Below are 23,081 nucleotides of genomic sequence, written 5' to 3' on the forward strand. Positions count from 1 at the left end.
AGCCCCTCCCTCTCCTCTCCGCCTGCTTCTTGGACTTCCGCCGCTCCTTGCGATGGTCGCGCTCAGACTCTCAACGTCAAGCATACATTCATACTCCCTGGCTGGCTGCGGAGTCATTTAAATAACTAGCCAGTGAGAAGGAATGACATATAAGAGGCTTTTCACTGTTGCATTGATCCTTCAGCGAACACCCATTCCATAGTTAAAGCCGCTAGTTAGGTGCGAGAGCCGCAAAGAGCTCTCCGAGTTTCCACACGCTCGCGCCGTGAAGCTTTTCTGACACCTTCATGCTCGGTGCCCTAGGTGCTAGGGCCCAGAGAACTTCACCTTTCCTGTGCTCCTCTGTCGCGTCAAGCAATATAGCTTGAACATCATGTGAAAAAACACACCTCCTCCGCATAAAGGCGCCTCTTCCCCGTTGTCATCCGTATCGCCCTTGAGATCCGGCTTCCGGCTAATTCGAATTCAGCCAATGCAAGGCACAAGTGATCATGCAAAACGGCCATAGATACACCGAGGCTGTTTGTTATCTACGCTAGCTAAGGCTCTTGGCATTCCGATTCCACGAGGGGCTGGAATGGTCTTCCTCGCCCAAACCACCATACGTCTGGGTGCTCTGTATGGAGTATCGCCTTTCATGATTCAAGCCGCACTCGCCGACGCTTTCTGACGCCTGAAAATCACTTTATTTTTTCAGACGATAAATGCAGGCAGAAACTATGATATCACTCCGTGCTCCGCGGACTGAACAAGCCCTTTTCTCGGGTGCGTGAGCTTCACCACTATCAAAACCTGAGTTCTGGACACCTTGTATGTTCTAAAAATATCTCCGTATCAGCCGATAGTCTCCAATTCTGACCGCCCTCGACCAGCCATCACCGAGCAACTAATTTTTAGCGTGGAGGCCTGGGTCCCAAAACGCTCAACCCAGGATGCAGATGCCAGGAGGCTCCCAATGAATGTAAGCCAATCAGCATCGATAACAATGCGTTGAGTGCAGCTGTCCGGGCGGGCCACAATGTTATGAGTTCGGCCTCCATGAACCGGACTGATACATACTTGACTCTTGTGACGAGAGCTTCCCGTGCGCGGAGGCACACCCTGAGGTTATTTTCGTCAGCAGAGAAACTAGCCAAAGCAGTCCCATAGTTTCGCCCCTCTGCCCCAACAAAGACAGCACGGCGCGCCTCTCCCGCAGAAGAACCGCGTAAATTGAATTATCTTTTTCCCTATCCTGACATGTGGAGCCCCATGCATCGAGCCATTCTGGTTGTCCTAACAAGGTTTTTGGATTCTGATGAGGCCTACCGGGTGTGACCATCATGGCGTCCCACGGCGACGATGAATCATGATACATAAACGCAAATCCACTTTGATGCCATTGGCGGCTAGCTAACGAACTTAATCAGTTGGTCAGGATTTACTTTTTTTCGGGTCCGCGGGGTCATCAGGCCCTCCCAATTCCCTACAATCCCCGTCCGAGAATTGCGCAACATCGAGGTCAAGTTTATGATTCCTCGAAGGGAACTCCTGGCAGCGATAACTAGTGGTAATGGTGTATTTCTAGGTAAATACCGGTATGGTTAAGTGAGTCGAGCGCGTTCGCAGCGCCGGACCTGGGCAGTCGGGACGCTGCGTTGCAGGGATGCAGTGGCGCATGCCCGGGACACCCTAGGCGATCCAGGGGGACTGGCTTCGCACCACCCGAGAGACAGTGGCTATCGGAACATCCAGCCGAACCTTCCTGCTGTTCCACAAAGGCTGAACGGACTTCGCACCCTGGGGTTGAGTATGTAGGTAACCAACGAGCAGTTAGACGCATCAGGAGTACGACAAGTCTGGCGGCGCCTGCAGCTCTAGAAGCGGCAACAAAGATATGAAGCTAAATCGGCGTGCATACGCTGGGGCACACAGAGCACCAACTAGTCAGCGAGAGATCGGCCTGGTTGGTGGATAGTTCCTTGACTCAGGCCGAAGAGCCGTTTTTATTGAAAGCCTCGCAAACTCAATTTTGCCCTCTCGAGATCAGGTTGGCGACCCACACTGCCCATGAACATAGGACCGTTTGGACTTCTCCATTCCACACACACACACCTTTCTCCAAGGAAAGCAAAGAATCGTTGCTGTACGGAGGAACTATCTGGGGCCCCTTCCACGGTTTTTAGCTCGATAAGGCTCGAGTGCGAATACGGAGTGTGGAGAGCATTCAGATCCAAACTTTGGCTTCTCCACACACTCTTTTTCTCGCGTCCCCCTTCTCTCCCAGTCAATGCCGTGCTGGAGTGCTACTGGGCCAGGGACGATTTCCAGCAAGTCCATTTGTCCACAGCTGGACAGACTTTTCTCCAAACATGCCATAGTGGCTAAATAGTGCGAATCGTTTTTCTTTTTTCTGGGCTTTTACGGGTCAACGATTTCCACATCAAGAAGATGACCCCATCTCTGGCTTCCGGCGCTCTGGTGCCATCCGCTAACCATATTCCCTGCAAATCACACCCGTTGGAAATCCCCCAGTTTCCGCCCCAGGCCCTGATTCTTTACATAGAAATCCTTGATGCCACCCGATCAGCAGTCAGCTCTGACTTCAAACTAGCCGGAACAAGGCCCCGTCCGCCTGCTTCCCACCCTGGACGAGCACGATCTCATCCGTGCTCAGATGCATGTTGTCTGTGAGTAACACAAGCTTAGAGGCACTGAACCCTGCGCACTTTTAAAATTCGCACAAGAGTACTCCGGACGGAGCACGGGGTACGGCCACTCCCTTGCAGATTGAGTTTGGCCCTGGCTGGCTTCCTGCCAGCGGTTATTCCTTTTTACTACGGAGTATCCCCTCCACTATCCGTCCCTATGGGCAAGACCCTTGAGCCAGCTTGGAACTCTTTGGGATTGGTTTACGATACTGAGGTAAAATTTCATTAAAAGTGTCCTGTTTGGCTAATGTTTTCCCCCTTTAGAACTTCTTCGCATATCTGGCCGCCACTGACGACATGGCGATCAGCTTTCTTTTTAATGTAGATCTTCTTTTCTCCTTTGAAGCAAACCTGCGAAGCTGCTGTTATACCTAAACACGCTATCTCTACAAACGCTGTTTATCATCTTCTCTTGAAGACTACTCACGGAACTTGGCTCCCGCAACTGTCACACCTCTGTCCTCTGAGAATTGGAAAGGCGATATGGAGAGCTCTGATGCGTCCGGATTCCACAGGGAGGGTGGTTACTCGACACCGGGCCCGAATACGTGGAATATACCGTCAGCTGCGTTTCCAACTCCGTCGAACATTTCATTAACTCCGCACTATCCCAACACACTTGCGTTATGGCATAATCCGCACCATATTCATCCCTCCTCTGATTCCCAAGATTTTCGACCTCAACCTCAGGTTCCTCAGAGGCCCCCGGAACAGAAACGGCACAAAAGGACCAAAAGTGGCTGTTTCACCTGTCGCGCACGCCGAGTAAAGGTCGGTTCTCACTTCTTGTGTGTTCTTTGTCCTCTTTGTGTCGCCAACTGTGAAGGTTGCGTAACTAACAGGCGCCAAGTGTGATGAGACTCGCCCTATTTGCGAGCGTAAGTATAATCATCCGCCAGTTGCATATATTAAGTCGCATGTGTTAATTTGGTTTATCGTTCAGGTTGCGGTAAAGGAAAGCGAGAGTGCAACTACCCTCCGGCTCCAATTTTAAAGAAAGATAGTCGATCAAATATGAAGAAAAGCGAGAAGTATCCTTCAATTCGAGAATCCGAATCAGAGGAGGCTAGTCACAATGATGCTAGCACGGGCACCCAAGACTCGTGGAAGCGGGATATTCAACCGCGACAGATGAAAGAAACCTCAAAGCAGAGTGCGTTTGCCCAGAGACATCAAGTTCAACCTCTCGCACGAAGGAAGATACGCCAGTCGTCCGAGACGGGTTCGAGTCTAGCAGATACGACATGTGCATCTCCATCAAGCGATATCACTGGACTATCGACGGAATCACCCAGCCCGGCAGCTTGCAGTGATTTAGATTCTCACTCGCTACCACCCTCCACCCCTTCTGACTTGTCTGTCTTGACACCGGACGTTACCTTTTTCATCGCTTATCGCAAACAACACATAAATTATCACCACTATCTTCTTAAATCCCATGCAGCAAAATTCTTAGGTGAGGACATGATGAGCTACGCTATGGGCTATGAGCCTTTGCTATATGCCGTCGTTGCATTTTCCGCATATCATTACTCAATTGCACATCCCAACGGAAAGCTTTACACCTTTCTTCAGTACTACAACAAGTCGGTCTCGCTACTCTTAAACTCGCTCCGAGGGGGTGAGAAGCATAACGATGCTATGCTTTTAACTATTCTTCAGCTAGCTGCATTTGAGGTACGTACATGTTGCCCTAACGCTATGGTTTACCTGTTGATTGGAGAATACTAGGAGCTTGTCGGGGACTGGGTGAACCTCATCGACCACCATCAAGCTGCCCACCGCATGCTGGTAGACCTTTATACTCCGGAAAGTATCAATGTCGATTATTTCCATCGTCATATCCTGCTCTGGTACACCAGATATGATGTGATGGCTGGTTTGATGTCAGGGAACTCGATGGTTTTGAGTCGTGAGTGGTATATGGCAGACGAGGAATTCTCAATGCAAGATTCTATGGTCCATCCGCATGACTTGAACAAGAAGGTTATGGCGTGGGGTGCAAGGTGCCGACGATTCGGAATGGACATGGCATCGTTATTTGCGAAAATAACCCAAGGCCTCATTACACTTGAGCAGTTTATAGAGGAGAAGGCGATTGTTGATGACGCTCTCGAGGAATTGCGGCAGTTTCTGGAATCGATGAAGGATCCAAGATATCTAGTGCTCTCCTATCCACATCAACAGCCACTTGAACCTGGAGATGTTTTTGACCCTTACGTGCCCGGAGTTATCTATGGCGATGAGCTATGGGACGTTAACTTCTGCGCAATGGAATTGATAACAACAACCCTGTTATATAAGTACCAAATAGGGGCGATACTGAAAAACATGGACCACTCAGAGTTGTATGAGATGGCCAAGGAACAAGCTCAGAGGATTGAAACATTGAATCGCTGGCCGAACTGTCCTGAAGAAATGCATCTTCGGTTTATGTCCCCTTTGGGAATGGTCGTACTTCTTCTGCCTCACGACGAGGAGCATATTATGTGGTGTCGAAAGAAGTTGGCTCGCAACGAGCAGTTAGGGTACGCACTCTTACTTTTTTGACTTTCCTTTTATATTATTGTTGGTATCTCCTCCCCGTTGGAGATTGGAAACACTAATTTTTTATTTTTTATTTTTTTTTGCATCTAGATATATCTATCCTCCAGCGATGCGTATGAAGCTGGCCGACTTCTGGAAAATCCCGGAGGTGAAGAACTGGTGGCTTCCCAATGACGAAGGCTATCCAAGGATTGTCCAGGACATCAGGGCATGGACGAAGGAACGCATCACAGATCCAAGGGATACATTCCGTGAAGCCGTTCGGGATATTAAAGCGGTGTTTGGGAACATGAGTTTGGAAGACAGCAGCAGCCCAGGGACCTCTCCGAGTGTCAATAGTGCGGTGGGGCTCTCGCCGCGACAATCGCCGCAGGATCTCAGGCCAAGATGACGCACGTGGAATTTTATGCGGAGCTTAGAATTAAGGAATATTCCAGTCTAGACAATGGATTCCCGCTGGACCAAGCTGATTTCGACGATTATATTCTACCATGAAGCGGAGCCTTGTAGCTTCGTCTCGAATTCTGTCATCTGTGAACCCAGTCTCCCTTGAACATATTGGAGGATTGGGAATCGGCTCTGTTACTGTTTCTCTCATTCAAAGGAGCTGTTTGCAGATACTGCCGATGTCTTGGTCCATGGCATAGCATTGGGTATCGTCGAAGAGTCCACGGAAAATACTGAGCTTATCTGTCTGTATTAATTTCTGCCATTTGATGCTGGTTGATTCCACAATGTCCCTAGCCCGTTTGGTTAGTTGATCAGCATCGAGAGTTCTCGGTTCGCATAACACCAGCAACCATTAAATGATGGCAAGAGATCCTACATCGTGGTTCAATAAAGCTACCTTTTTGTCCCCTTTTCCAATTCCCCACGCCATCTTGAGTTTATTTGGAGGTTCTCAATATGTACTCCGTCGTTAAGTCTCTACTGTGATTTGCCAAAGAAATATGCTTTGGCAACATTTGAGCCCCTTTGTTCAGCCGCCGAAGATCTTGGATGCTCAGCAACGAACCGGGAACAAAAATAAAAATTCTCCACTTGTTGATCTTCTCTACTCCGTACTCCGTAGAATTACCTATTATTGCATACGCTGGACGCCTGTAATGCCGGCCGAGCAGTGAGCGAACTGGAAACCTCAGTCTCTCACATTTACTCGTACACTTTCACTCCGCCAGCCTTCCCTCTAACCTCCACGGCTTCGACAACTGTCGCCAATCCAGCTGGCAGCTCCCTTCCTTCAGGTCCATCGGCATAAGAGACATCCTGTGCACCCATCTCCCCCTCCCCCCATGGCAACGCATCAACATCAATCTCCATTCCCAGAAGGCTCTTCAACACGACACCTGCCCCAGCTTTGCTCATCACAACGTTGAGCTCGGGACAGCGCTCGTCGCATACGCATTCAACGCAGCCACGTGGCGTGATACACGTGCATGATTCGATCCGTGCGACTGCGCGACGGAGTAGGGAGTCTATGAATTCAAAGGCCTTCGAGGCAATGCCTGAGCCCGACACGCCACCTTTAGCATCGTAGAACGTCAATCTAGCGGGCCGTTGGCGGCGCGGTGGCGGAGGCAGTCGGTCTTCTTGATTATTTTGGGACTGTGTAGAGGGCTTTTTTAATTCTTTGACTGCGACTTTGCACTCCGTGCGGATGTCGCCGGGTGATGAGATCACGAATGTCGGGAGGAGCGACATTACCGCGTGTTCCGCGGCGTGAATTGCAGCGGCCGCATTGAGATTGTGGGACGCGAGGATTTCAAGCGCTTGTTTTGGGACGTCGAGCCAGAGGCCTTTACTGAAAATATCTATCGGTGGGTTGTCGAGAGCAACGGCGTCCAAAATTCGGCCTTTTTTGTCCACTTTGAAGTATCCGTAGACGACGGTGTGTATCTTGATAGCGCCGAAGAATGCCCGGCTGTTAGATTTATCACTGATTTTCCTTATTGCCTCCGTCTCAATTGGATCGATGTCAGTGAAATCCCGCTGCCGCGTCGTCCAATCCACTTGAACACGAACAACTCGAGCAAAACGTAGAGTGGTATTTAACTCCTTTACCAGGTAAGTATGGCCCTGGTGAAGGAATATTGCACCCTCATAAAGAGTGAAAAAAACTCGTCTATCTTCGACCTCCTCTATTACTGCGTTGCGATTGTTTGTGGTGTCGATAACCGCATAATGCTCTTGTTCTACATCACGAATCTGAACGCAGCGTGCTGGCTGAGGACGGAATCGTTCATGACAATGGTAAAACCCCATATTATCCCGTACTAAACGGGTGGAAGCTAGCTGAGCTAGTTGAGGGCCAAAGTATTGCTCATCTTCTTCAGGATGTATAGGCATCTCGAATGCTGCACATTGAAGGTGGCCTTCGAGGACTAGCTCATTCTGTAAATCGACCTGCAACTCGCAGTTGGGTTTTGTGAAGAGCTCATCTGGGTTTCGCATGTAATGTTGGTCCGTTGCGTACGAGTCACCTACTAATATCGAAAGTGAGTCTTTATTTCGGCGTCCCGCGCGCCCGCTTTGTTGACGGAGATTAGAGATCGAGAATGGAAACCCATGGCTAATGACTGCATCCAAAGACCCTATATCGACGCCAAGTTCTAGGGCACTAGTCGCTACTATGCCCAGGAGTTTCCCTTCAAACATCTCCCGTTCAATCTGGCGCCGATCTTGGGGACTGTATCCACCACGGTAGCCCATGACGAACTTGGCGACGCTTGATCGATCTAAGGCACGGAATTCATCTCTCACTGCACTTAGGAGGAATTCACATTGTTTTCGAATACGACAGAAAGCGATTACCCGGACACCGCGGAGAATTAGCTGGCAAAAAAGCCTTGCCGACTCTAACAAACAGTTGCCACGACCAGAGCTAGGGTCACCAGGATCCTTAAAGGGGGTATTCCAACAGATGAATTCCTTACGGCCAGCAGGGGATCCGTCAAAGTCGGTTAATTTGACTTTGTTCACACCAAATATAGTCTTCATATGTTGCTCTGGATTGGCGACAGTGGCAGAGCAGGATACAAATCTCACGCTATGATTCCCCAGGGAAGCGCATATCCTTCTCAGCCGCCTCATAATATACGCGACGTGGGAGCCAAAGAGGCCATTGTACACATGAAGCTCGTCCACGACTACGAGCTTCAAATTTTTGAGAAAGGTACGCCAAGACGATTCCTGTGGCAAGATTGTAATGTGGAGCATATCTGGATTGGTAAATATGATCCTGGCTTCATCACGAATTGCATTTCTCCGCTCCATTGGTGTATCGCCGTCAAAGGTTTCGACCATGGTATATTCTAAGCCTTCCATATACTGCATTAGTTCCTCCATATTCCGCCGCTGATCCTGTGCAAGGGCTTTTGTTGGGAATATATACATCCCTCGGCTTTGGCTATCCTTTTCTAGCTCACAAAGCATCGGCACCTGGTAGATCAGTGATTTTCCTGAGCTAGTTGACGTTGAAACGATCACGTCGTGCCCGTCATGAAGGTTGTTGATGGCTTCAGCTTGGTGCGAATATATCTGAGTGATCCCTTTTGTGTTGTAGAGTGCATTGACCACATTCTGCGAAAGTTGAAAATTCAATTCGCCGTATATGGGCAGCTGGGCATCGAAAACGCGATGTCCATTCGGAACAATCTGACCCGCGTACCATTCTTGCTCCCTAATCTCAGCGATAATTTCAGATATGGATTTTCGATCCTTGGGAATCTGCATAGGCAACTTGGCAGCAGCGGGAGTATTAATGCCAGAACTGCCGGAGACAGGGAGATACATATCCTTTTCAGCTTCAAGTTTTGCGACCGGGTCGACACCTTCATCTTGGCAGCGAGAAAGAAAAGTATCAATAGCATCAGAAAACTTTTTATTCCGCTTCTCGAGCAGGGTCAGCATATGTTTCTGATTATAAACTGGCATTTTCAGGTTATCTTCCATCGGCCTTCGAGTCGCCGTTCCGATATTCTTTTCTCTCCTCAAGTCTCCGTCCACAAACTCAAACAGTAAGACTTCACTTTTATCCATGCTGTTGCCAGCGATCTCCACGTCATCTTCCATATCCTTACCTGATTCTTCCGTCTCCCAGCCATCCCAAGCCTTGCCTAATTTTAGCCCTCTCGAGTCTGGTACGCTCATAACGTCCACTACACCAGCATCCACGGCCTCGAACCTTACTGCTCGTGGAATCAGCACCTTGACCTTGGCCACATCCTCAACGGTCAATCGTTTCCCGCCTGTCTGGGCTTCGACAGATGATTTGATATTCTCAAATGTGGTTGCAAAGTGCTTTCTTGTGCAGCACAAGGTGTATACGAGGTTCAGGGCACGGTGGGTCTGGGATAGGTCCTTGAATGCAGAGGGCCAGGGGATAGTAGGTTTTGCGGATGGCTTCACGCTGGAGCGGGAAGCGCTTGATGCTCGAGATGAGGCAGCGGAGGAAGAGCTCGAACGGGAAGATTTGCGAGAGCGGGATGGGCCATCATGTCGCTTCGTCGGAACTGTGGTGACTGTGGTATGTGCCTCGTCAGCGAAAGGGAGGGCTGCCCGACCTTCTGTTCCATCAAGGCATTCTGCTTTTCTCTTTTTGGCCATGGTCGAGTATAGGAATCGCCTGCAAACACAGCCGAGAAGGATCCGGCACGATTTTCAAAACTTTAGTCGCCTTGTTCCATGTTTAGATCTTCAGGCTGGCAGGTTTCTTTCCGCGTCTCTGCGAACTCTGTCGCGCGCCGAGGCGTCAAATCAAGGTTCGAACTAAGAATTAAGCGCTGCTTAGTTAAGTAGTCGTCTGCCTCGCATCCCGTAGAGGCTTCAAACGTATGTGCACAGCTCAGGAAGGGAAGCACGGCGAAGTTATCAAAGGAAGCATTGATTTACCACAGCTTTCAAAGACCAAAGACATCAAACTTAAGTAGAGTCTCTCTGACAATCGCTTGAGGGAGCCGCTACAGAATATTAGCACCTTGGAAATTCCCTATCTGCCAGGAGGCACTACCCAACATAACATGGCTTGTCTGGGCTATCTAGGTATACTTCCTGAAGAAACCCAGAACTTTTAAAGACGTTTGGATAAAGTCGGATATTTGACGCCACAGTACTGTACCCTATTAGCACTTCAGAATTAACTGCTAATTCAAAACTCTACTCCGAAAGTAATTACATTCAGACTTCCCCCCCCCCCCCCCTTTGGAGCGGGTCAGTTAACCGGGCACGCATTTAAAAACTCCGGTCACGAAAAGCTCAAAAAGAAAAAAAGATTCTCTTTTGGACAATGTGATAATCGAAATCACGACCTTCCGTATTACCATCAATGCAAAACGGATGTTATACCACTAAACTAATTGCCCATCTTCTTGGCGAAGATTTTCCGCTCAAAATTTTGACCCACATTATGAAGTGTGCGAGATACAAATGCGAAAACCCCCTAATCTCTACTTACAGTATTGTATGGAGAGGTGTCTGCAGAGTCTAGACAATGAAAGTGGGTGAGGAAAGTATTAAAAACAAAGAAAATCGAAACGATCGAAGGACCCTTTCTATTCCAACCCCAAAAGGTCATAAAAGGCCAAATGTTCTAGATAAGGAATATCTCCCAAGACGAAATTATGCACAGGTCACATAAAAGAAAGCAGTTTTGATCGGGAGGTATATGAATAAGACGCGACTCTAAAAGCGAAGGAAGATGAAAGACTACCATGCGCGAAATGGGAAACGGGTGTTGGATAAATATAAAATATAAAACTAAGCACGGCCACATGTGAAATAGCCATGACAAGTAGATACTGGTATCCAGACAAAACATTTTTTCATGAGACATGGCAGTGGATATTCGCACTGTACCCTATGATCGTTCAGGGGCCACATTCCACCATCGAAGATCAAAATTTCAACAGGATATCTTGTATACTATGATATGCATCTTTGGCCGCGGCAAGGCTTGCAGTCTATACTAAAGTCAGTCTCATCAACGACGCAATATAGGACTGTATGTGGCATGGAAAGCTCACCCTTAACAAATACGGAGTAGATTTGCCATTTTCCATTCCAACAAGGTGGATCTGTTTGCCCGTCGGTTCGTTGCCGGTCGCGTCTCCAACTTTCATTCCCTTGAAGAGCGGAGAATTAAGGACAACTCGTAACACGGCATCGGTGCGCATGATCATGCGTGCAGAGCGCACAACTCTCTTGGACGCGGAGCTTTCTTCGGCTTCAACAACATTGATCTTGAAGGTGCCAATACCACGCTCCTTCCACTCCTTGCCATCGAACTGGAACAGTTTCCCCCGGCAGGAGTACCATGTCTTTTCATTTTCCTCTCCGGTTTCCGCTGAACAAAATATGGAATTAGTGTTTCGTAAGGGAAAAATCAAGCGTGGTTAGAAACAAAGACCGCGTACTTTCTTGTTTGAAGAACCTGTCGTCCCTTTTGACCTCCTCTAGTCCCTCAAATGCGGGGCGGCTCTCGTCCTCTCCTTGATCATCCTCTTCCTCCTCGCCATCCGATGCAGCACCAAACGGCTTAGTCTTGGGGCCACCACCAAGAATAGTCGTGCTGTCAGGAGAAGCAAAACTAGTCAACCGTCCCGAAGATTGAGGCGCTGAAGAAGTAAAACTGGCAAAAGCACTCGAAGCAAATCCTCCCGAGAATGACGCGAATGGGGATGCCCCGGTAGCGGCAAGTGGCGACGGGGTAGCAGCAGTGGCAGATGCAACGTTCTCTTTTCCTTGGATACTAGTCTCGGCTTGTTTCATGGACTTGAAGACGGACGCGTTGCTTCCAATGGTGCCGAAAGGGGACTTTTCTGAGCTTGCGAAAGCAGCTAATCCTGACGAAGCAAATGCAGATGCGGATGTCACTGGTTGTGTTTTTGGAGCTTCGTCTTTTGATCTTGACCCGGCTGGTTTACACGCATCCAAGCTGGCGAATGGGGAAGTAGCGGAAGTATTGGCAAATGGATTTGGGAAGGATGCCTGTCGGCAAGCGTTGGAGAGTGTTCTTTTCACAAAGTGACTGCAGATGGTCCAAACATACCTTGGATGAATCGTCTTTCGAGACGTCTCGTTCTCGCGAGTCATCACGGTGTCTCTTCTTTTCTGGCTCACCCTCTTCTGTGCGATTAGTGGCAGACAACCCCGGCTTTTCTCCATCAGCCGGATGTTTTGCCTGCCCCGTTTTTTCGGCTTCGTTCTTCTCCAGTTTCAAGTCGTCCTTATCTAGCTGGTCCCTACTTCGCTTCTTCTTTGGGCTCAGGAGCTTATCCGCCTCGTTCGCAGGCGCCCGTAATGCTGATGGGGTTCGTTCGCGGTTCTCTTTTGGCTCAGCTTCCTTCTCTTGGTCGCTTGAGTTTTCTTCCTTCGAATCTCTTGATCTCTTTCTCCTGTGGCCGCCATCGTCCTCTTTTTTTGATTCTGCATCAGCAGGATCTGCATCTCTCGATTCGTCATACGATCGCTTTCGTCTAAGGCGGCCCCGGTCGTTATCGTCTGTCGACGCAGACTCTTGGGAAGGCATCGGCTGGTCCTCGGGAGATGGCTGTCGCGAAAGTCCGGCTATGGATGTCTCCTTGAGTTTTTGGCGGATAGGCCGCTCACCAGATCCATCTTTCTTCTCGTCAGAGGCTGGCTCATCTATTGTTGCTGATTCGCGTGCTGGTGTTGAAAGTTCCGTACCTTCTGAAAGCTCTTCTACATCACGACGTGGGAGTTCGTCTTCACATCTCTGCTTAGCTTCTCAATGTTAGTAGCTGAAAGGCCGAATTCAATCGTGTCTGCGGAGCTGTTCTAGAGTTTTGGAGCGGCTCATCGATGCGTACCTTGTGCTGGGTTATCTTGTTCGTTGGAATTAAAATGTATTAGCTTTACTCAGAAAACTTGGATTATAACGAGGGTATTTATGCCCTCTAGTTACAATTTCAAGGAGACCTGGAGTCCTCTCACCTTGAGTAGCCTCTTGGGAACCGTTCAGGAGGTCTAGACATTCGAAAGGGGTGTGAGTGGCGGTCTTTTCCAGACAGCGCTGAGGGTTCGATGGGACTCTCACCGTTCAACTCCGCACCTTGGCCATGAGCTTCCGGCTCCATTTTGAGAATCTCCTTGTTCCGCTTTGTCCTATGGCCTTGTTGTGGTGTCTGGATGGAGTGGTGTCTAAGTCGGAAAAGTTGGTGGGGAAGGACGGAGCCGAGTGACGGTGTTGCAGTTTGATGATTTGCTGGGTTGGTTGGCTCTTGAACGACAACTGGTTCAGCGAAATCTTGACCACACAACTGCTAGACAGCTCCCAAAAATTAGAGATCCCGGTCTATGGAGGTGCCTAATACCCTTGTGCTATCGTTCCGTTTTCTGATCTGCCGTCTGCTGTTTTTGAGAGTAACGCTGGAGCGGTCGTGCTGGAGGATAACACTGCTCACCGGATGTCCGTTGGCCGGGTTGAGGACCCTCGGCCGGAAGGCGTGGCAAGATGTAATTCGGCCTAGGAGCGATGGTTCGAGACGAAGGATAGGAGTGCTATTCCCTTTTCATTTTTGGAAATATTTTAAGAGTTGCAAAGCGGTAAGAGAAAGGATATGCGATTGGGCCAAAGAATTCCATTCTGTACTACATGAAATGGACTGAAGCGAGGATAAACTTTCGACGAGTATCAAATGATCCTCTTCAAAATAGTCATACAAAGAATAGGCTAAAACAACTAGATCAAGCATAGTACACTGATCCTAATCGTATCCTCGGTCATTCACACCTGGGTCAGCACGCATTGATCGGTTCCTCCAAGCCGCTATCTTCATTAATCAATCAGCAAACGCCCCTGGGCCATTCATATCTCCATTTCAGCTGATGAAACAGAGGCAGCCGATTCCAACATAGAACACAAGTAGTGGGTAAACAGCCAGGACGACTCTATTCTTCACGACCCCTGATCCTCCTAGAATACTGACGCCAGCCGCAAGCGACCACGCTACTAGGACAATATATACCGGGATTCGGGGAATGATAGGTAAACCTAGTGCACTAAGTAGCGCCGCAATTACCAGCGGGAATATTGTGTATCCGATCAAGCAAACGGATTGGAAGAAGGAGCTATCGACAGGATGTTAGTGGGCGGAGTTAACCTGAGACCGAGGCGACAACGAGAACCTACATATTTCCACCGAGCAACTTGATCTGCAGGGTGACGACTGCTTCTCCAATCCATATAATGCAGAACATACCCGAGAAAACCAAGCTCTTCTGCTCTTTGGACGCTGCCATAGAGAGAAACATGCTCAGCAATAAGCAGAAGATTAGAGGACCCCTAGAACCACAGGTCAGTCAGATATCCATGGCTTGCGTCCGATCGTGTATCGGGAAAACAAACCATAGATCCCAATCTCTCAAGCCCTCGCTCATCCCACCCTGCAGCACAGCATCTGCATCGGGCCATCTCCCCACTAATCCACTAACCCCCGCCAGTCCGTTCCCAAAGCCCGTGGATTCCCCTCGTTCCGCGGTGCCGGCGATGCCCCCGCCTCCACGCTGCAACATGCCTCCGAGCAGATACTTTGGCCAAAGGACTTGCTTCATTTTCTCCCATACTGCCATAAAATCGCGTGATAACGTATCCCATACAGATTCATCGATAGTGTTCACGGGAGCTCGGCGGTCTTCGCCGGGAATGGACGAAGTGAGATATGAGCCGGTGATACCGCCACCGCCGCCAGATCTAGAAGACTCGCCTCCGTTGTTCGAAGAGGAGATATTTCCTGTTAAGGGCGTTCGATCGGTGGTGGAGCCGAGCGGGTCATCGGCTTCGATAGCTAGAAGCAGACATACTTAGTAGATTTCCCGTATTCGGCTTCAAATCGGGTCGTGCACGTACAGTCATCAGCGTCTATAAGATCGTTGTCAAATGTCGAGTCATCATCGCGCTCAATTACGAACGGGCTCCCCGTCCGGCTCCCAGACGTGACACTGGGCATCATCGCCATCTTCTGGTGTCCTTATTTACTTCCGTCACAACACCAAGGGCATGGGCAGAAAGCCCGCGAAATGGACAGGAAAGCCGGTGGAGGATCCAAGTATACTCTTCTTCGGAGATTTCTCGCTTTAATTCAAAGATATGAAATTGCCATAATAGCTTCAAATTGGAAAGCAAACACCACTCGTGGCATTCAAGCTGCTGGCTTGGATATAACTAGCTGTGAACAGATGGTTGGATATTACGTAACCCCTCATCCCGGCGGTCCACTTCGGGGAGTAGTGGATCAATAGTCGTCCCGGTATCCTATGTAAAGGTTGGAAGGGTCCAACATGTAAATTCCAAATGCCACAGAAACCTTTTACAGTGGGAGTCTACATGTGGAATGTGAAGCAAATTGAGTGTATGTTGCAACCATCTGTAGATCCTTTGTAAATATGTCTGTAACAAGTAGTTATCAGTTCATTGTTGTGTTTTGCGAGATTTCTGAAATTTCAGCATCCGGACAGTATTGCTTAGCCATATAGATACTACGATATTGCTTGTGTCTATCAAGCCACCGCAAGCTTGTTACAGAGTCATCTTGTGAAGAAAATGCAAGATGCTATCATTAATTATTACCGAATTTAGAGCATGAAGAATGCAGATGTTCAGAATGCATTGATTCTATTAAAAAGCACGGGTGACTTAGTTCTGGTATCTCAATCACTAATTTCAAAATATAGGGTGGAAAGAGATTTATTTTTATTTTTTTATTTTTTTATTTTTTTTGGGTTGATGTATCATATATCTGTGTACGGAGCACGGAGTATAGAGTAACTAAGTAGATCTTAGCAAGCTGGCCAGCTTCGCCAGGCAGCAACACAGATATGCTTGTATCAATACAAAAAACAGGGGTATAGAGGAACGCTTTAAAAAATACAATATTGAATAGAAGTCCAGGAGGTGCAAGACCTATCCCAATGCCCAAAACCGCCAAAACCCGTACCACATATAGCTATGCTCAGATGTCCAGATCTTTACTCAGCCTCATAAGCCATTATGACTTCACTCTTTTCCTGGACGGAGTTGGCTCTAGCCATCCTTCCACAATCCCAACCGCAACCCCGCCGGAAATCCTATGCAAGAAATGAGAATAAAAAGAAACAAAAGAAGACTCGTCGCTATTAGCAGCCGTAAGGTCATCAGGTCTCAACAACGATCAAAATCTCCACAATTCTATCAACCAGATATTGCGCCTCTCCTTTCCACCTTTCATCACGCCACACATCCTTTACCCAGAAACGACATCGTGCTTTCCAGTCTTTAGGGTCAAATTTCCAATTCCATTCCCACGGTGCAAAGACACGGCCGGTGCGAGGGTCTGACTTTCTGCCCCTATTATCGTGAAGTTGGGCATTGACAATGCCAAAATGATGCGGGACAGGACCGGTAGTCAAGCCCTGTCGATATCTCCATTCACGCTCAGCCTTCTCCCCGGCCCGTTGAGCTACGGCCTCTTCATCTTCCGCCATGTAAAGATCACACTTGTTGCATTCAGTGCAACGAGAACCCGGATTAATACGAAAGTGCTCACAGAAGTGCTTATATCCCTCCCCTTCCTCTTCATCGTCCGGTAATTCTTCGTCGGACTGTTCATCCAGATCGACCGGACCATCAAATCCTGCATCCAGCAATGCAAGGTTTTCTTGATCCCGGAGTCGTCCAGGACGGAAGCCATTACCGCCCGGCTGTCTGACCGGTGGACCAAGAGCCTTGCGGCAGAGATAACACATTGAGTATCCGCAAACGCAGGTGAGCTTATTGCACCCGGAAGACTTGACAAAAGATAACCCACACCTCGGACATGTGCGCTTTATTGCGGCGGTGCGGGCGGCTTCAACGGTTGTTCTGAGATTAAGAAGAAGCGGCTCGTGGCATATATGCGGGTCCTGCCAGGGTTTGTGACAAGTAACACAACTGTCTCGTCCGCATGTTGGGTTTGAGCAAGTAAACCGCTGGTTGCGCGTTCTCAGACAAAGATTTCGAACGGATGCACTAAAAATTAGGGGTATTGTACTTGGATATAGAAGAAGAAACGCAGTAAGAAGGACAATAAGGAAGGGTATCATATCGAGAAGGACCATGATCATGCAAATAGTAGGTAGTACGCTTGCGCGCCGGAAACGCCAGGTCAAGCCCGGGGGCGAAGGGTGGTAGACAGGATCATATTCAGCATACGAACAAAAAGGGCACCGGACAAGCTTCAGCTGTGATTTCAGGAGGGATTCTTCGGCAATGCGGCTTTCGAATTTCTGATACGCTTCGCAACCGGATTTGTCCGCAAGAATAGCTCGTTTCACAAGTTCTGTGTCCAGCAGTCCATTGCAAGCACCATTTTGCAATGGAGCCAAACATCGAAGCGTAGACTTCTCGGTATTAACTGAGTTTCCCCAGCCCTGTCCAAATAGTGCCTCATGTACGGTTCGCTGGATGCAGGTAAAGCATATCACATGAGAGCTCTCAGAGCACATCGAAATCTGTTCAAAGGCGATATCCGAAAGGCAGCAGCTGCATTCGTATAGAGCATCTGCGGCTTGTGCTTCGACTTCGTTGAGCTCATGTGCTAATCGGAGATCCTCGTCTTCTTGGCTTTCCTTTTTCCGGGCAAGTAGGGGTACGACGAAAGATGTATGAAGCTCTCCATCCAACTCTGCAGAACCCGTTCCTTTCAAATGAGGACCAATATCACCATTTGGCTGCCGCTGCCAAACAAGTAGAGGCGGCTCGTCCTTCTCCTTGCTCTTCTTGAAAGAAAGAATATTGCCCAAAGTCACACGCCAAGTTTTGCGGGATAGATGCCTCAACGTTGGACGAGCACGCGTATAAGAGTAGTTGACTTCCGCCAGGACCGCATCAATAGCACTCCGACTTATAGAGCGAAACTCCTGGCACAATGCCGTCTTGACAGCTTTCTTGTAGTGGTCGCTCCTGAACATCTCTTCTTCCGGCACGGCCTTCGTCCAAGCGGAATCTTTTCCCCCTTTATCAGACACTCGTTTCGAAGTCTGTGTCGAATCAGTATCTGTGGCCGTCGGAACATTCCATCTTCCTTTCACCCATTCATTCCGATACCGTAGCAGCTGCTCCACGCAGACCTGTAGCCTGCTATCTCCGTCAAAGCGGACAAGTAATTCACGAAACACTTCGATCTTCACGTCGGGGAACAACTCCGCTAGGATCACAAGTGATTTATTAAGCTCCGCTCTCTCCTGCTCCTTCTCCTCTTCGTTGTTGAGAATCGTTGCGGGGCATTTGGACTTCCCGGCGGTTCCGAACGGATTGTTACGGAGGGCTTCGATAAGGGTAGCCGACGCCGGTGTCGCCATGGCGGAAGATGAAGATGAGGAAGATGCGGATGCTGTTGTGATCGGGACGGAGGATGGAGGGGCCAATGACGCTGTAGAGGCATTACCCGACGAAGGCGGCCCTTTCCCACTGGAGTGGGGTGATTTGGAGGCACGTAGAAATGGAGGAAAGAAAACCATCCTATCGTTTCTGCCTGGGGTGGATGAAGAAAATCAGTTCTTTCGCTACATGGTTGGATAGAAGTGTGGATGCGGAGAAAGCAGGGCGATGATGACGCTCAAATGAAGCTGTCCAACTTCACTTGGATTACCTGTCCGGCTCAGCTACCATGGTCGGAGTACCCCAGGTGATTGTTCCTGACGAGAAAAATACACCCCAATTCAGCGCCAACAACGGGCCAGACAGCCATGGACTCTGTCTGTGGCTAGGTTTAGTGGGCGGACCAAGATTCATGATCGCCGTCCAACCTTGCGATCTACGAATACGAAAATCGATACAACATTTCTCTTGGGGAATACTCTGTACTCCATGCAGAGTTACATACTACATATGTACAGTACATTCTACCCTATCGTATACCCATGTCCAGCAAGCCTTGCTCGCTCCACCCTTGCAGGGCCTTCTGAAAGGCAAGGAATGTATCTCGGAAGTGAAAGAATATCTCACAGTTAACAGATGCCGAATAAACAATCGGCTGACGCGTTGGATCTCGGCCTCAACAGGCCGAAATACGCAATGCAAAGCTACGAGTTATCCCTGGTTGAAAAAGAGGTTATAACCGGCGGTTGCACATTACGGGGAAAGCCGACCATGGATGCCGCGTGCCGAGCTGCGTACTCGTATGTGTGAGCTCAGATCTGACTCGCCGTCCACCCGATAATGAACTACGATTCGCAATTAACTAAATATCTTAGTTTGGTCAAATGCAGTGTGCATACATTTTAACTCATTAAAAGAACAAATTACCCCAAATTTGCAACTACCTAACCAACCTAATATGTACAGTACACCCGTGAACAAAAGAACGAATACGATCTTGATGCCAGAGACACCGGTTCGTCAGCAGCCGTAGATGACGGCTAGACATCGAATGCCATTTATAAACTCAAACCATATGAGCCGATAAACCGCTTAGAGCTTTGAAGCCTTATCGGAGACAAGCTCTACACCAGCACCAGCGATGGCAGGCTTACCAGTCTCGACCACAGTGGTCTGGAAAAGGACAAAGTTTCCTTCCTTCCACATCTCGGTTCTGAGAGTCTGGCCGGGAAGAACAACACCGGCGAATCGAACTTTGATGTTCTTGAAAGCACCGAATTTGCTGAAGACGTGCTTACCGGAGATGCCCATCGAGCAGAGACCGTGGAGAATGGGAATCTTGAAACCACCAACCTTACTGAATTCTGGATCAATGTGGAGCGGGTTGCGGTCGCCGTTGAGGCGGTAGAGGGCGGCCTGGTCCTCAGAGGTTTTCTCTTCAATCACAGCATCTGGCTTACGCTGCGGTGGCTTATACGCTGCGGTGGCGCCAGCAGGACGGCGAGCAGTTGGCTTGCTAGGACCACCAAAGCCTCCACTTCCACGGATGAACATGGTAGACTCATTGTAGAAGAGATCTTCTCCTGTATTTGCATCTTTGGTGATGTAGCCGTTAACAACGATAGCAGCGTTACCCTTATCGACGACATCGATGAGTTTTGGATAAGAGATGGTCTTGGCGGCAGTTGGGATGGGGAACTTCTTGATCTCCAAATACTGCTCGCCGTGAAGAAGCATCATGGGCGAGAAGTTGGCGACGATTTCACCCATATTCCACGGGATATCAGTATTGAACCAAGGAACAACGCCAAAGGTGGGCAGAGGCTGGAAGTTGTCGTCATTCTCATAAACGAGAGGAAGTTGAGTTCGCTTAGCCCCGAGGCTGACGTTGTAGAGAATCACGTCGCGATCAGTGTAGTCGAAGGAAGTTCCCTCCGCCTTCATTCCCTTGGCAGCTGTAATTGCGTCCAGGATCTGCTGGTTTTCGTCACTACCCTTCGCGGCTGAGCCGCCACTCCTGTTGCTCATGTTCTCCATGATACTCTTGAATCCTGCCTGGCCATCTTCTGGGTGGTCTGCGCGGCCGTCATCAAAGTTGGTGATCTTGCTCCACATAGCAGCAACTGCTTCTGGAGTCAACTCAACATCGATAGGGAAACCGTGACCACCAGATCGCTGCCATCTGGTTCGACCGAACCAACCGCTGCCGCATTCGTACAAGCCCTTCGTAGCTGGCTGGGGCACCATATCAGAGCAGAGAAGGGCGACGATTGGCGCAACTTGGTCTGGTTTGAACGCTTGGACAACCTCTTCAGGCATAACAGTCCGCGTCATCTGAGTACCAGCGTTTGGCGCAATTGTATTGACGAGGATGTTGTATTTGGCACCCTCAAGTGCCAAAGCTCGGGAGAAACCGAGAATGCCCAATTTCTGTGCCCATTAGTAATTTATCTCATTGAGTGGACTCTGGGTTGAACTTACGGCAGCAGCGTAGTTGGCTTGGCCAAAGTTGCCATAGATTCCGCTGGTGCTGGTGGTATTGACAATTCGTCCATATTTCTGTTTTAACATGTAGGGCCAAGCTGCCTTAGTAACGCTGTAGGTGCCACGGAGATGGACATTAATGATGGGATTCCACAAGCTGTCATCCATGTTGGTAAAAGCTTTGTCACGGAGGATACCAGCATTGTTGACGAGAATGTCAATACGGCCAAAGGCATCAATTGCTGGTTTTACGACAGCCGCGCCGTCCTCAACTGACGCTTTGGAGCCGACGGCTTTGCCTCCCATTTGCTTGATCTCCTGAACAACTGGTTCTGGGTCAACCAAATCGTTAACGACAACCGCGGCGCCTAATTTGGCAAAGAGAAGGGCATAGGCTCGGCCGAGTCTATAATTACAGTTAGATTTAGCCAGAAAGAGGTCAAGTCCTTATAAACTTACCCGTTTCCGGCGCCTGTGATCAAGGCAACCTTGCCAGTGAAGTCAGGTTGCTTAGCAGCGGGGCTGCTGGGGAGTTTCATTCCTTCTTCAAGCAAATCCATGAAATCGTTGGGGCCAGTTGGGTAGCTTGGTTCAGAGAAGTTGTTGACTTGGTCCCATTTTGCCAAAAGGGCACCAGGGGTAAGAGAATCATCTGTCTTCAACAAGGCGCCCTTGGCACGCTCCCAACGCAATTTGGCCACATGGCCGGCTCCAGCCTCGAAGATGGATCCGGTCTCCTTGCAAGAAGAGTGGACAAGGAAGGCGACCAAGGGAACAACCCACTCGGGCTTGAGGTTTTCCAAAACCTCCGGTGGCATGACAGTTTCAGTCATACGGCTCGCAGCTAAGTAATTGATTAATATTTATGCCTAGGTAGGGCGGGGTGGGAGCTACTTCAACGTACCAATTGGGGCAATGACGTTGGCATGGATGTTATATTTGATACCCTCCTTTGCCAGAGTCTCGGTGAAGCCAACCAATGCCAATTTGGCCGCTAATCTCGTTAGTAGAGCGTCCCAACGGAGAAACATCAGCATACATACCTGAATAGTTTGTCTGACCGAAGTTACCAAACAAACCTGCAGCAGAAGCGGTATTAATGACTCTGCCAAATTTTTGTTTTCTGAAGTAGGGCCATGCGGCTCTTGAGCACTACGGATAGAGTTAGAAATCGGTTTTCCAGCCCCTGAAAATGGGAGGTTTCTTCATGCACTCTAACACTTACCTTATATGAACCATAAGTATGGACCTGGTTGATCAGATCCCAATCCTGGTCTTTCATGTTCTTAAAGCTAACATCTCGGAGGATTCCGGCGTTGTTAATAAGAATGTCGATACGGCCAAAGTTCTTGATGGCAGTTTCGATGATCTTCTCTCCGAATTCGACGCTGTCGTAGTTAGCAACAGCCTTTCCGCCCTTGGATCTGATTTCGTCGACGACAACATCCGCAGCCTATGATTAACGACGTTAGAATGCATTGGTCATGAAGAACGTGAGACGGTGGTTACGGATTGCCCTCACGGGCGTGCCGATGGGAGGCTAACCTTGGACGAGTGGCCCTCGCCGGTATGTGAGCCACCCAAATCATTGACCACGACGTTGGCACCTCGTGAGCCGAAGAAGACGGCATAGGCCTTTCCCAGACCACCACCAGCACCTGTGACAACCACAGTCTGTCCGTCGAAGCGAAGTTGCGACATGTTGGAGTTTCTGTGAAGTTATAAAGGAGGGGAACTACAATACAAGAACCATGCAAAGATTAATGAAATGAGTGCACGGAAACTGAAGCTGCAAGTGCTAAGAGGGATGATGAAATGGAATCAAGAATAGGTAGGGGGAGAGGGTTGAGGAAAGAGAAGAAGAAGTAGTTGAAAGAAGATGATGGAAAAAGGAAGTTCGGATACTGCGTAGATGTGCGGGAAAAAACGAGGTTCGCAGTTGAAGCGCAGCACCAACAGTGCAGCTTCGTAAGTTGGACCTCGGCTGATGACAGCTACGGCGCAGGGAC

At 49.1% G+C, this 23,081-nt stretch overlaps 8 protein-coding genes and 1 non-coding gene across 9 annotated transcripts; 2 read left to right on the forward strand and 7 right to left on the reverse strand.

Annotated features, from left to right (window-relative positions):
• Positions 1–211: 211 nt before the first annotated feature.
• Positions 212–2,358, reverse strand: CIMG_12209 (uncharacterized protein; the record flags this gene model as incomplete). Its single annotated transcript, XM_012358596.1, has 8 exons — positions 212–342; positions 390–454; positions 1,060–1,159; positions 1,309–1,392; positions 1,425–1,543; positions 1,617–1,779; positions 2,095–2,123; positions 2,237–2,358. The coding sequence occupies 8 exons, from the start codon at positions 2,356–2,358 to the stop codon at positions 212–214; spliced, it is 813 nt and encodes a 270-aa protein (XP_012214019.1).
• CIMG_08698 (uncharacterized protein) lies at positions 2,113–6,096 on the forward strand. The gene is made up of 6 exons (XM_001241534.2): positions 2,113–2,669; positions 2,955–3,461; positions 3,541–3,568; positions 3,634–4,367; positions 4,422–5,218; positions 5,328–6,096. The coding sequence occupies exons 2-6, from the start codon at positions 3,174–3,176 to the stop codon at positions 5,626–5,628; spliced, it is 2,148 nt and encodes a 715-aa protein (XP_001241535.2). The 5' UTR covers positions 2,113–2,669; positions 2,955–3,173; the 3' UTR covers positions 5,629–6,096.
• Positions 6,097–6,178: 82 nt separating this feature from the next.
• Positions 6,179–9,842, reverse strand: CIMG_08697 (DEAD/DEAH box helicase; the record flags this gene model as incomplete). Its single annotated transcript, XM_001241533.2, has 1 exon — positions 6,179–9,842. The coding sequence occupies one exon, from the start codon at positions 9,840–9,842 to the stop codon at positions 6,390–6,392; it is 3,453 nt and encodes a 1,150-aa protein (XP_001241534.1). The 3' UTR covers positions 6,179–6,389.
• A 673-nt stretch (positions 9,843–10,515) lies between these two features.
• On the reverse strand, positions 10,516–10,597 carry CIMG_15065. Its single transcript has one exon. It is a non-coding gene; the product is annotated as a tRNA-Ala (tRNA).
• A 351-nt stretch (positions 10,598–10,948) lies between these two features.
• CIMG_08696 (ran-binding protein 3) lies at positions 10,949–13,408 on the reverse strand. Its single transcript, XM_001241532.2, has 8 exons — positions 13,291–13,408; positions 13,188–13,220; positions 13,064–13,078; positions 12,921–12,977; positions 12,283–12,851; positions 11,648–12,221; positions 11,258–11,577; positions 10,949–11,194 (listed from the first exon to the last, which is right to left on the reverse strand). The coding sequence occupies exons 1-8, from the start codon at positions 13,328–13,330 to the stop codon at positions 11,129–11,131; spliced, it is 1,674 nt and encodes a 557-aa protein (XP_001241533.1). The 5' UTR covers positions 13,331–13,408; the 3' UTR covers positions 10,949–11,128.
• A 426-nt stretch (positions 13,409–13,834) lies between these two features.
• On the reverse strand, positions 13,835–15,386 carry CIMG_08695 (Yip1 domain-containing protein). Its single transcript, XM_001241531.2, has 4 exons — positions 15,103–15,386; positions 14,602–15,040; positions 14,386–14,538; positions 13,835–14,324 (listed from the first exon to the last, which is right to left on the reverse strand). Exons 1-4 carry the CDS (start codon positions 15,209–15,211, stop codon positions 14,075–14,077), a joined length of 951 nt encoding a protein of 316 aa, XP_001241532.1. The 5' UTR covers positions 15,212–15,386; the 3' UTR covers positions 13,835–14,074.
• Positions 15,387–16,029: 643 nt separating this feature from the next.
• CIMG_08694 (RING finger protein) lies at positions 16,030–18,803 on the reverse strand. Its single transcript, XM_001241530.2, has one exon. It carries the CDS (start codon positions 18,726–18,728, stop codon positions 16,386–16,388), a length of 2,343 nt encoding a protein of 780 aa, XP_001241531.2. The 5' UTR covers positions 18,729–18,803; the 3' UTR covers positions 16,030–16,385.
• Positions 18,804–18,877: 74 nt separating this feature from the next.
• On the forward strand, positions 18,878–19,398 carry CIMG_08693 (uncharacterized protein; the record flags this gene model as incomplete). The annotated part of the gene is made up of 2 exons (XM_001241529.1): positions 18,878–19,105; positions 19,225–19,398. 2 exons carry the CDS (start codon positions 18,878–18,880, stop codon positions 19,396–19,398), a joined length of 402 nt encoding a protein of 133 aa, XP_001241530.1.
• A 75-nt stretch (positions 19,399–19,473) lies between these two features.
• Positions 19,474–23,048, reverse strand: CIMG_08692 (peroxisomal hydratase-dehydrogenase-epimerase). The gene is made up of 7 exons (XM_001241528.2): positions 22,618–23,048; positions 22,298–22,525; positions 22,116–22,224; positions 21,977–22,066; positions 21,532–21,916; positions 21,070–21,478; positions 19,474–21,018 (listed from the first exon to the last, which is right to left on the reverse strand). The coding sequence occupies exons 1-7, from the start codon at positions 22,771–22,773 to the stop codon at positions 19,681–19,683; spliced, it is 2,715 nt and encodes a 904-aa protein (XP_001241529.1). The 5' UTR covers positions 22,774–23,048; the 3' UTR covers positions 19,474–19,680.
• Positions 23,049–23,081: the final 33 nt, after the last annotated feature.

This window comes from Coccidioides immitis, assembly GCF_000149335.2.
Source record: "Coccidioides immitis RS genomic scaffold supercont3.3, whole genome shotgun sequence".
In the NCBI taxonomy this organism is placed as follows: domain Eukaryota; kingdom Fungi; phylum Ascomycota; class Eurotiomycetes; order Onygenales; family Onygenaceae; genus Coccidioides; species Coccidioides immitis.